Genomic DNA, 12,832 nt, shown 5'->3' with positions numbered 1-12,832 from the left:
TCACCACGTTTAACTAATTTAAACTGCTACCACTGATCAACAATTAAGCGTAAGTATTTTAAGAGGTATTAAACAACTAATTAAAGCTGTAGGTTCAGGTAATGATTAGTGCTATGGATCCTTTCACCAAACAAAACATGCATTGTTTCCTTTACATAAATATAATATGGAAGAATTTAGATACTCCTATATTTCAAAGAACGTGATGTTACTCTTCAACATTCTCAATCCACCACAAAGACAAGGAAGTGGAACACAACACTCAGTATGAGGTTACATGTAACCAGCATGTTCCATGAGGACATGCACCATTTGGGTGAAGGAAAAGATATACAGTGGGGACATAGTATTAATGGATGCTATTAATTCTAGCACCCTCAAGGGCCATATTAAAAACTAACACTGGTGAGAAAAATTAGAAACATTCCAAATTTCCTAGAAAAATGGCAGAAAATGTTGGGAGGTTTTTTTGCTAGAACTTTTCCTCACCCATGTTTTGAACAGTTATATAATTGGTCAAAACATATATAAAATGACAAAGTTTCAGTTAAATATGGAAAAAAATGTGTCAGGTCTATTCAGGAGTGGACAGGACTGCTAATGCTCCGTCCTAACCAAGCTATCTCAAAGGCAGGGCTGAGGCAATGGCTTGTCATCCCTCAGGGGACTCACATGTGGAGTTCTGCAGGAAAACCAAATGGAACCGTTCCTTTCAATGTGTATTAGGGGCTGTGAGGAGGGATAATGAGGAGACGTGGGTTGTGCCATTTTCAGTATGATGGTGACACCTGTGTCACTGGGGTCATGGATGAGAGCCAGTTGGCTAAAACTTAATCCAGATAAGAATGAGATGATGCTGTTGGCAGAAGTAACTGAGATACCTGCCCGTTATTAAAGGTGCATTTGTTACTAGAGTTTATAATCGGCAGATAGTGTAGGGAAGCTGTCGTTAGTTGATCACAGATAGGCTTAGAAAGATTAGGGTTTTAGCAGTAAATGTTGATACACTGTGTGCGAACAAACAGACAAAAATATTTCCATTGATAATAATCAAAATTTACCTATAGGCAAAGTAAGAAAAATGCTGCTTGAGAACTTATTAGAGTCTGATGTTAATATATTTACTTTGTATATTCTGACATGTGATGTTGACAGTTTGTGTTTTAATGGTTATAAAGTTTTAACATTTTCAATCTCAACATCTACGGTCACTAAATAATTGTTGTTAGGGTTGCAATTGTGTCACAGTGGTCACCACTGTCATAGAACCAGGAATTTTGCCATATCGTGCATGCAGAATATTAGTTTGCTTTGATCAAATCCTCTTTGAAAGATGTGTGGCAGCAGGGTCCATATGAACAATTCCTTAGTTTGCTTTCATCAGCTGCCTCCACCCCTACCCAGCACTAACCCTTAAATCCTGTCTGCCTTTGCCCTGCCCCCATTTCTAATCTGCTTCCTTGCCCCTACCACTGCCTCCCCACCAAGCCTTCTGCACTTACCCAACATCCGCTAGCTCTAGGCATCTCAGACCCCCTCTGCCTTTCCCAGCCCTGCTCTAGACCCTCCCCATCTCTGTCCCCCACTTACATTCTGATTCCCTGCAAACCCCTCTGTTCAGTGTGCAGCTCCTAGAAGGGGCAGGGCTGGGTCTTTGCCCCCTCATGTCCCAGTCTCTTTCTCCCTTGTAGGTCCCCAGGCCCTCAAACTCCCATGGTCCCCTCTGCTTCCAGCTCCCCATCATCCTTTTCCATCTCTCTCCCTAGCCTACCGGTGAGACCTGCTGCCCAGGCCTGGACCTTGACTGGCAAATCCCAGGCTCTGACGATCTCTGATGGAGAATCCCTTCATACCAGCAGGAAGTGAGAGGCATGGCCCAGTACCCTAGCCCACTGATTAGCAGAGACTGGTACTATCCTGTGCCTGCTGTGTGCCTCCAGACCACACCTTCTCCACCAATTGACTGGGGAGAGAGATGGGAAAAGGGGTTGGTGGTGGCTGGGTGTGTGTGTTGGAGATCAGGCAAGCCAGTAGTGAGCAGGGATGGAGGAGGGAGGTAGGGTGAGGTCTAGGGCACCTACAAGGAGAAAAGAGGGCGAAGAATGGGAGCTGTCAACACAAAGGATATGGGAAACGAGAGGGGCAAAGACCCAGCTCTGCCCCTTTTAGGAGCTCTGCAGTGGGAAGAAGGATCTGCAGAGTGGGGATTCATGGAAGGTAGGTCCATCAATGGCTATTAGCCAGGATGGGCAGGAATGGTGTCCCTAGGCTCTGTTTGCCAGAAGCTGCGATTGGGTGACAGGGCATGGATCACTTGGATTACCTGTCTGTTCATTCTCTTTGGGGCACCTGCCATTGGCCACGGTCAGAGGACAGGATACTAGGCTTGATGGACCTTTGGTCTGACCCAGTATGGCCGTTCTTATGTTGGGAGACGGAGTGGAATGGGGGGACAGATGGGGTAGGGGAACCCTGCCCATAATTTGAGCACTGATTAACAGTTACTGTGCTTTGATTTAGTTCTGAGCCTGTTTCAAAAGAAGAGTAGATCAAAGAAAACTAATGAACTGTTAATGAGCGGCAGCAGGGTTCACAAGGTTGCTGTAATCACAGCATAAAATCATCTATCTTTTATCATGACTATGCCATGAATTACACATAACTTTAACATAAAAAATCATATCCCCAATTATTGTCTGACACCCCCCACCATTGTTTGACTTTCCCCATAATTTCTTTCAACTTCAAAAATTTTAAAGTCTATAAAAATAATTTTTTAAAAACTGTTAAAATACAAACATCTCTAGTACCCATTGAAATTATAAAAACATAAATATGGAATTCTGCCCAGCCCAATCATATTAGACCACAAAGGTCTTTTCCCATCTGTGTCTGGCCAATGGAATATAACCATCTCTTTTGGCTATGTACCTGGTAACTGCGACCCATGCTTTTTGGATGGATTGGATTTCTTTTTCAAAATATTGGATGTTCTATGCATTGGGTTCCATCTTAAATTAACCCTGCAATGGAAGCTCATGCAGCAGGCATCAAGCCCTTTATTAAGCAGTGCATTTTTCTGGAAACACAATGTACCAGCACTCTGTAATTTCATTGTTTGTCCATTTGTTTCCAGATAGTTTATGATTTTTTTCCCTCCTGCAAAGATTTGAATGGCTTGGGCTACTGTTTTGGTTTTTTTAAGATGTTTTAAATGAAACCAACTACATAAATAATAATCTGTTTTCTAATTCATTGTCTGGTAACGGCAGTGGTTAGAGACTAAAGCCAGCTGAAGCTCCTTGGCACCATACTAGAGAATTTCACCTGTAGGCATAATAGTTCAAGATTCACTGCTATGCTCTGGTTGCTTTGCACCACTCCAGTGATGCAGAGCAGCCATAAACCTAGTTTAACTGGCGCTCTGCATCCTTGGCACTGGCCAGTTAAACTAAGTTTATAGCTAGTGGAGCAGAGCAGCTGGAATATGGTGGTGAATCTGATCCAATATGTACTTTAAGGGCCACTGAGATACATTAGCTACCCTGCATAGGTATACACATTGCCTGCTTGCCGATATGCTGTAGTTCCATTATTGATTCAAAAATTACCTCCTTCTAATCTACTCCAGTTCTAACTCAGAGGAGCAAGAGAATTAGTCCATAAGGTTTTCTCTACTATTCAGAACTCATGGGATTAATTAGAAAAAGAAGACAAGTTTCAGAATTGGGGTCCAGATCTCCACTTGGGGTCCACTTAGAGACCTAAGTGCTACCGTAATAGAAATAGTATATAGAAGGGCCTGCTGACTGTAAGCCATCAAGGTGCTCCACAATCCCCAAACTGCTGGTCTTTGAAAGACAATTTGTATCTAAAATCAAACTTCATCGGGGGTGGGAGCACTAGACAAAGGGCACGCAGGAGGATGATCAAAGATCCAACAGAAGAAGAGGAAAGGAAACGGTGTAAGGTATCAAGAAATGACAGAAAAACGAGTAGCAACTGAATATTTTTAAAAAAAAAATCAAGGAAGGAAAAGGCTTCCGTGGGATCAAAGAAGAGGAAATGTGCAAGTGTGACAGAGGCAGTGCAACTGGCTGACGTATGATGTGCCCATGCTATTTTCAGTGTACGTCCTAGTTCAAATGAGTTTCATACAACCCTCTGGTGCAATATTCCATTATTTCTTCGTGTCGATGGATGGGTTAAGAGAATGAGGGAAATATATTTTTAATGTATATTTTAAAGAGACTTCACTCTGTTACTATACACGCTTGGATATAGCTTCCAACTAACCATCATTTAATTTTACTGGAAGGTTTTAATGTATCAGTTGTACATGTAAAACATCTACATTAGTGGTGAGTCAAGTGAAATAAGTCAGACTGGGTTAGAGAGACCAAACACTCCAGTTTATACAGTGCTGGATTTTATTCTCTTACTTTAGCGTACAAGCTTATTTGAAATGCAACAACCAAATGCACTCAAAGTGCCTGGGGTTTATAACTGCTTTCCATGGGGGAAAAGGTCCCCCTGTTGTCTGGATTAATAACTAGATGAGGCTCCTATTCAAAGCCCTTTCTGAAGCAGCAGTGGCTTCTCCTTGGTGTTAGGCAGTTATGCTGGCTCTATGTCAACTCCCCCCATTGCCTCACCCAGGTAATCTCCTAATAGGCAGAAAGGCTGTATGATGTACATTAGGGATGACATTGTACTAAGCAGCAAAAGTAAACATGGAAATTAATCTCTTATATAAAACTTAACTATATACCTATATGACCATGGAAAATGTAAAAGCAATAAATATGCAGGAGTGACAAGAGAGAAAGGGCCAGACATTACAATAAAAATAAACTGCTTTTTTTTAACCACAATCTAAAGCCCATAATATAGTGTTTTCATATTTAAATAATTTATATAGCATTGTAAATTTACACCGTATTTTAAAATGCACAAAAAGAGAAATGTTCCCAGCTCCGGAAAGCTTACAATCTAATTAAGACAACCAAAGGTGACTGGATGACCACCAGTGGAAATTTACTGAGTGTAGGGAAGTCAAAGTAGGAATATCAAGGACACAAGCAGCTGACTAAAATGAAAAATTTTTCTACATGCATATAACCTGTTTCATCAATTGTCCCAATTAACATATTTTCTTTCTTGAACCAAAGTGCATAAAGGTTCTTCCTAGAAACTGTAGAAGTGATAAAATATAGGAAATTAATTTCTCACTGAAATACAAAATTTTGGAAAAGAGTATCTTGGCTTTTTCTAAAACTAGCAATTTTACTGGCATATTTAAATTAATCAAATGTTTTTAAGCACAGAGTAACTATCTAAAATGTAAATCACTTTTAAATAGCAAGACAGGAAAAGGTTTGTTTATGTTTATTTTTAAGTGCTAGAAAAAAAGTTAAGTTAAACCACTACAAATATACTGTACCTATAGCTGTATAAATATATGGTATATAGTAAAACATATACCAGAATTCTAGAAATTGAACATATGCCACTTTCTGACTATGTACAAGCATACAATACTAGCACCTCCTTCTGGGGTCTCCAAGCTGTGTTGATTCTAACCTAACCTGGAAGGTAATAAAGCTTGTCAAATACGTGCTTATTCAAAATATTGCATAAAGCTGTTTTGAAGATACAGTACATATGTTTTTTTGAATTTAGACCCTTACCATATGAACTCAGGGCACTGTTTGTAAAAGTAAAATTAAAGCATGTACATTCAACTTACTTTTCATATTTCCATATTGCCAGTAGCTCTGGCCAAATATTTCTGAGATCTGCTGTTACTCACTAACTAAAAGCTGTAGTTTTCCAATGCCTATATTTAAAAACATTGTTCTTGAAGCTAAAGAACAATATTTAGAACAGTATTTCAAAAACAATCAAGATTTAATGTTATGCACTTGTGTTAAAACTTTCAAGTTTCTATTTCTAAGTCTGACAATTTAATATATTCAGAAATAAGGAACACTAGTGACAATCTGTCTTATAAACTGGTGCACTCGGAATCAAATTGCTATTTTCTGTTTTGGTGACTATCTGATGTAAATAGATTGTTTCAAACCCAGTCTATGCTGAATCATACATACACTAAAGTAGATGCTGTGGTAACACAAATCAGCTTACAGGTACACAGTCATCAAGATATTACCAGTAGAGAAAGTTACCATGTCACTTCAATATTCTCCTATGTGGCTACTCAGAAATAATGTCTTATGTCATAGTAACTATTGCATTTTAGCTTATCAACATTGTACCCTAAATGTAATATATGCATATCATTGAAATACTACCAATATTGCCCTAAGCCCTAACCCTAAGCTGTGCTTGAATCCTGCTTGGTTGAGAATGGGCAAAAAGCAAGTCTGGGGGTAAATTGGTATAGTCATCCCCTTTACTTCAGTGGAACTATATTGACTTATACCAGCTAAGAATCTGGTCCTTGATATGGTCAGTAATATTGTACTGCGGTTGACCAAATTCAGAAAAGCAATGCCTGAAGACAATGCTCTTGCATCTCTCGTCCTTGGAGCTGGCCTGTACTTTCAATAGTCTCTCCCCTTAACACAGGACTCTCCAGCTCTCTTCCTTGGAGCTGGGTTGCAGTTTAGGCCAACTATAGGGCCTTAACTAGCTTCTCCTTCAGCTGTCTCCTTTCCCCAATCAGTCCCTGGGCTCTGAGGGTTCAGCATACAAACTTTCCTTTGTTGGTGTCTGTCCTGCTATGAGGGAGAAGGCAGCATATGAGCTTTAAGGAAGGGGAGACAGTGTATCTCCATTGGTCAGGAGAGAGAGCGAAGCCTTGTCCCACCCACTCTGCAAGGCTCTAGGTCTGGAGTCCTTAAAGAAACAGTGATGGGACTTTTTCCAAAACACCATTTATTCCCAGGACTGCTTCCTTTCTACCAATATCTCCTAGGTCCTTGTTTGTCATCAGTGCCAGTGCTAGCGACCGGGGGCCCTAAGCAGGAATACCCCCCCCAACACATACTAACAATTAATAGTGCCCCCCTACCCCCCGCCCAAGCTGCTTGGGGCCCTAAGCAATTGTTTAGTCTGCTTATGCCTATTGCCAACTCTGTAGGTCAGACATTTCAAAACCCAAAATGGCCACACCACGCAACCTTTAGGCACCACTATGCTTAAGGAGCTGACTACTGTGTCACAGTTTGTGATTCACACTTTCTGTTATTCTGGCACAAATCTGTGTGTGGAAACTCTTATTTTAGGAATGTCTTATATCAGTTTAGTTTACAGAAAAGCTGTGCAAAACTGTAGAATTATACCAACAGTTTCTGTTGTAAAACAGAGAAACTGTCATAGCTTTTAAAAAACTACAGTAAGAAACAGAAGTTTTGGGATGCCTCAGTAAATTACAAAGGTATCTGGTTATTACTGTTAATTTTGACCAAGCAAATGGGTTCTTGCTGACTGGCAGGTATTTTCTGAAGGTTACATCTGAGAGGAGTTTTATGTTCCATCAGTTGGATACAGTAGGAAAATTAAAAGCAACCACAAAACTGTATTTAATACAGACCTGGGGTTAGTAAAAGATAAAAGTAGAAGGTTTAACAGCTTATCTGCTTGAAGCTCACAATGGAATCATTTGACTCCTGTGTGAAGACTACTTACATAAGAAGGGGGTTTCATGGTATCATGTCCAAAAGTTGTAGGGGATATTAATACTCAAAAGATACCACTTTTAACATTTTTACTTAATATCTTGCTATTTTTAGTTGACTAAAATGTCTGATTTAATTAAATTTATAAATAGGTATAGAGCAGTGGTTCCCAAACTTTAACAACCTATGAAACCTTTCACTAAAATGTCAAGTCTTGAGAACCCCTTCCTAAAAATAAATATTTCCATGGATTTTCTCATTTACCTGAGTATAATTATAAAAGCAGTGATCTTGGAAATATACAACTTGTTTTTATGACATGCTTATTACACACTATTTATTATGAATTATTATTTATCATTACAGTATTTTTATTACATTATGAAAACAGCAACACTCTTCCAAGATCTCACTTTTGTAGCTTGTATCACTTTGAATAAGCCTGTTATAAGACAAGGCTCCTATGTTTCACCAAGGAGTATCAGATGTGAAACAGCATGAAGGTATTTAAGAAACCAACTCAAAGAGTTCCTCCTACACAAGCATTCAGGTCTTGAGCAGTCCAGGCAAACAACGCACATTACAACAAAGCTTGTAACTTGTTCTTCATAATAATTTTAAAAACAACACTAGCTGCCTGTTTAATTTTAAAAAGAGCAAAAAATATCCACCTCCCTTTCCATTTCTTATAAGGAGTCTTGAAGTTCAAATCTCCTCAGTGTGATAGATATGCTGGCCTTGATCTGCTTAGCTCTTGGAAGTCCAGGGGCTCTGGGCTGCTGGCCCCGTGCTGCCTGGGGTCCCTAGGGAATGCTCTGTCGCCATTAGGGAATTTTTTCCCGAGAACCTCCTGTAACATTTCGCGAACCCCAGTTTTGGAACCACTGATATAGAGTAATGAGGTTTATGGGGTTTTATTGTTCTAAGTAGCATATTAAACATTTAGTATCTTCTTGAGTTTAAGAGGTCAAAAGGCTGTAGTATCCTTGTGCTAAAATTAACATTAAATTAATTGGAAAACAAGATAAATAAAGAAGACATTTTGCCCACTATTTTTCCTGCCCTTTGTGAGACAATTGGTAGGAAAAAGGTAATGTAACTAACCACTTCTGACCCTGTAGTGGTAATGAAATTTATTAGTAGGTTAAAATCATCCACACTGGACAGTTCACTCCATCACTCAACCACTTTTTTTATTGAAATATAACCAAATATATATATTGTTAAAATAAGGTATACTATTTCCTTTCAGTGAACTGCTGGACAACTGAAGTATATTGTTGATGTAAGAGCTCACCAGCGTTCCAAGGAACCTAAATATAACAAAGGTGTCTATATTTCTAATGAGCAGAGTGGCTGGAAGTGAAAATATGTGACCAGAGTTAACAGGATACCTTTCCTAAGTCTAATTTAGCCAGCTGAACACATGTTCACATGAGATGAGTGATGGACATCAGCAGAAGTAAAAAGCATGAAGGAAAGGAGAAAATAAGCAGTTTCAGCACAAAAACACTTGCACATCTTTGTCACCTGCCAGCATGAATGAAAATCTGCCAACATGAGTATTGCCATCAAAAAACAACATCAGAACATCTGAATTATAATTCAGGGCTGCAATAGCTATCACAAAGTCAAAACCCACAAAATTTTCTCTCTTAAAAATGTGTTTAAATTGTATGTCTGCACGTGTGTGCGCATGCGCGCACGCCCCCCCCCCGCCCCCTTTTTCTTCACATTAGTTACACAAAATGCTTTTCACCAGTTCGGTGAATGATTATATTTAACCAAGTCATAGTAATCCATTTCACTCAACAGACATAATCATAGATAGGACATAATGACACGATGACTGGGATTTTTTTAATTTTACGTATGTAATTTCTTCCATATGATAAAGGAATGTATAACCTATATTTTCCTTAAAAGACAGATATGTTTCTGTAGAAAGGTGTTTCACATCATATGATCAAGACACAATGGAGTTGTTTCCTTGAAAAAGCTAGGATACAATATATACAATGTAGTTAATTTCTGCATATGAGGCAAATTGATAAATTATGGATAGCCTTTAGCAGGATAAAATAATATGTCTGCACTTAAAAAATCTCAGTAATTTGTAAGGTAGTTTTTCCCACTAATTAATTAGCATAAAGATTTGATGAGATCTAGGAATGCCGTCTCTAAATCATACAGTAATTTAATTCCCATATTCTGAAATGGTTATGGGTTATATTGTACAAGAGGAAGAAGTGAACACACTGAACTCAAGGTTCAATGTACTGGTTTAGGATCTGTGTAAATTTAGAATTTCATGCACTTTTTGTGTATAAACTAAAGGGGAATAATGTACAAAACCTGAATAAAGAAAAGGAGTGTATGATAATCAAGTTGTAAGGAGAGTGATCACTTTAGATAAGCTATTACCAGCAGGAGAGTGGGGTGGGAGGAGGTATTGTTTCATGGTCTCTGTGTATATAATGTCTTCTGCAGTTTCCACAGTATGCATCCGATGAAGTGAGCTGTAGCTCACGAAAGCTTATGCTCAAATAAATTGGTTAGTCTCTAAGGTGCCACAAGTACTCCTTTTCTTTTTGCGAATACAGACTAACACGGCTGTTACTCTGAAACCTGTCAAAACCTGAATAAATCAGGAGTTGCGACTGTTTCTCATGCAGATATCTCCAGTTCAGTTAAATGAACCAATTAAAAATTAAGCAATTGACTTCTTCAGTGGGACTATTTGTGCAAAGAGTTGCAGAACCTGGCCCTAGACTGTTTAAAATATTCAACTCAGTATTAAAAAAAAAACCTCAATACAACCAACACTCCACTGCCAAAAACAAATTCATTCTCATCAGATATTCTAATCCCATAATCTGCCCATTTTTGCTAACCTTGAAGCAAATACTTATCTCCACAAAATATTTGTTCACTGCATAGAAGAAAATTCCGATTTGGAGCAGGCAAACTACTGTTGTGACCAGTGGCTGCCAGGATCACTGTCTGATCTGCAGCATATTTCAGTAAGTCATTTATAGTGTGACCATTCTGATTTAAAAAGAAAGTATTATTATATATAGTACACCAAAGCAGATGATACTAAGCACTATATTTCATGATACTGGCTGCATAGAATGTGGCGCTTAAAAACTTGCCAATTTTATCCAAGACAAATAGATAGGGTTACCTGCAGTATCTTGCAAAACGATCCCTTTGTACTTCCCTATACCAGCTGTAAGATACACTGAAATACTGCAAATTCTGAGGTTATCTGACTACTAATATGTAGCTATCTAAGCCAAATGGCATGTTTTAAAGGGCTTGCAGTGTATAACGTTTGCCTGCAGTAGCAGGGTACTGGACTCAATGACCTGGAAAGTTCCTTCCTATGTCTTATGTTCCTATATTAGTCAAAATATATCAGACTAATAAAGAATTTGTACAGATATTAAAGTGAATTAAAAATATGAAGACAAAATGCCTGAGCCTGCTGGGTGACTGTAAACCAGGGACCATCACAGTGACCTTGGGCAAGTCACTGCCTCTCTCTATGCCTAAGCTTTCCCATCTCTAAAACAGGAATAATGAAACTGGCCTTCTTTGTAAAGTGCTTTCAGATCTACTGAAGAGTGCTGTGTAAGTGCTAGGAATTATTATTAAGCCATGTAATATGATTTCTCTTATAGAGAAAAACAATGTGGCTTATATACAACTTTAGTACTTACGGGTAAAATGATTAGAAGTGGATGGATTGACACTATCACCACTGTCAGCACTTTCACTGCTAGAAATGTCATCATCAGATTCCCGCACAGAGGAGCAGGGTGAGGAGCCGTCAACTTCTTCAAATTTCCTCTTTAAAATTCCACTCATAGCTGCAACGCTGTCACATGTACCTGTAACAGGAACAAGAGCAATGAAGCACTGAAAAATTTGACCACTGACCATGCAATCAAGGTCTACAATGTAATTTTTATGGGGATTTTTATATACAAAATAGACTATCACTTTTGTTTCTGAATGACTGTTTATTGGGATGTATTGTATACATTATAGGAAAGTAAACAGAAATACAACACCAAACCCAGTAGTAATTTGCTATCCATGAAGAAGGGGTATAACAGATTTATTTTCATGATGAGAGGTATCTTTTGTTACAACAGTTACCCCCTTTGTGGAAAGCACTAAAATCTAATTTGAAAACAGGCTGTTTTCAGGCCAAAAGAGACACAGAAATGCGAAAGCATCTCATTAAGGGCCTGATCCTCAGGTGTTGAGCACCCTAAACTTCCACTGATTTTAGAACATTTTAGGATTGGGCCTTGAGTTTCTCTTCAGAATTCCTCAGGCTGACTGAATGAGTGGCCTTGACAGGCTCTAGAGGGAGATGCCACTAGCCTAGGGCTAGGGGACTCACAGATTAATGAGATGACCCTCAGGTTTCAGGGGTAAGATGTAGTGTATGCATCTGTTTTAATATCCCATGACTGCCAGACAAGGTACTGTATAGAAAGGAGAGTAAAGTTCCCAATTTGACATGCAACTACATGTACAAACAGGAGTATTTGCCTGATGTGCATGTGCAAAGTTAGCGACCAAGAGGAGATTGACTCAGAAGTACCGTAGACCCAAATTGCTTGGATGTGAATGTTGAGATCCTCCTTGTTGCAATAAAGAGCAAAATCTTATATTTGTAGCTCAAATGAGCTGGCAGCTCGAAAACAAAAAAGTCTTACAATCCTTTTCATTTTGTTTTAAAACTCAACGCTGAAAACCTTTTCAGAGGGCTTACAGAGGAGGCTCAGTTTGAATAAGAAGTGTGCATTCACCCAATTCCTAAAAGACGGTGTTTTCACCAGGGATGAATAGAAACTAAACAGCTAACCCATTCCCCACTGTGCTAACTGATTTATAACTGCCTTATGACCGCCCAACATCATCTTATTCAGAGGCCTCTGCTGGGACAAAATTAATTATCTACACCATGCCATGGTGAAAAGCATTACTGTGGAAGTATATAGGGTACTCTTGGAAGGAGTAGATTTTTTAATTGGTAAATGTCAGTACACATTGATTTCACTGTACATACACAAGTGAAAAAATATTTCCAGTGATAATAGCTGAAATTTATAGACAGGCAAAGAAAGAAAAATGCTGCTTGCAAAGTTCAGAGTTGATTTAAGGATATT

General features: G+C 38.8%; 1 protein-coding gene across 5 annotated transcripts in view; it reads right to left on the bottom strand.

The window, feature by feature from the left end:
- CSRNP3 (cysteine and serine rich nuclear protein 3) overlaps positions 1-12,832 on the bottom strand; it is a 169,849-nt gene that overhangs the window by 49,661 nt on the left and 107,356 nt on the right. For all 5 annotated transcript variants that reach the window (XM_048869293.2, XM_048869296.2, XM_048869294.2 and 2 more), the window contains one exon: positions 11,369-11,539. In XM_048869293.2, coding sequence (XP_048725250.1) covers positions 11,369-11,539 — 171 coding nt within the window. The remainder of the gene's footprint in view (positions 1-11,368; positions 11,540-12,832) is intronic.

Source organism: Caretta caretta, chromosome 11, assembly GCF_965140235.1.
Source record: "Caretta caretta isolate rCarCar2 chromosome 11, rCarCar1.hap1, whole genome shotgun sequence".
NCBI classification, from domain to species: domain Eukaryota; kingdom Metazoa; phylum Chordata; order Testudines; family Cheloniidae; genus Caretta; species Caretta caretta.
Note: the sequence above shows the minus strand (reverse complement) of the source record. Positions and strands in the feature narration are given on the sequence as shown.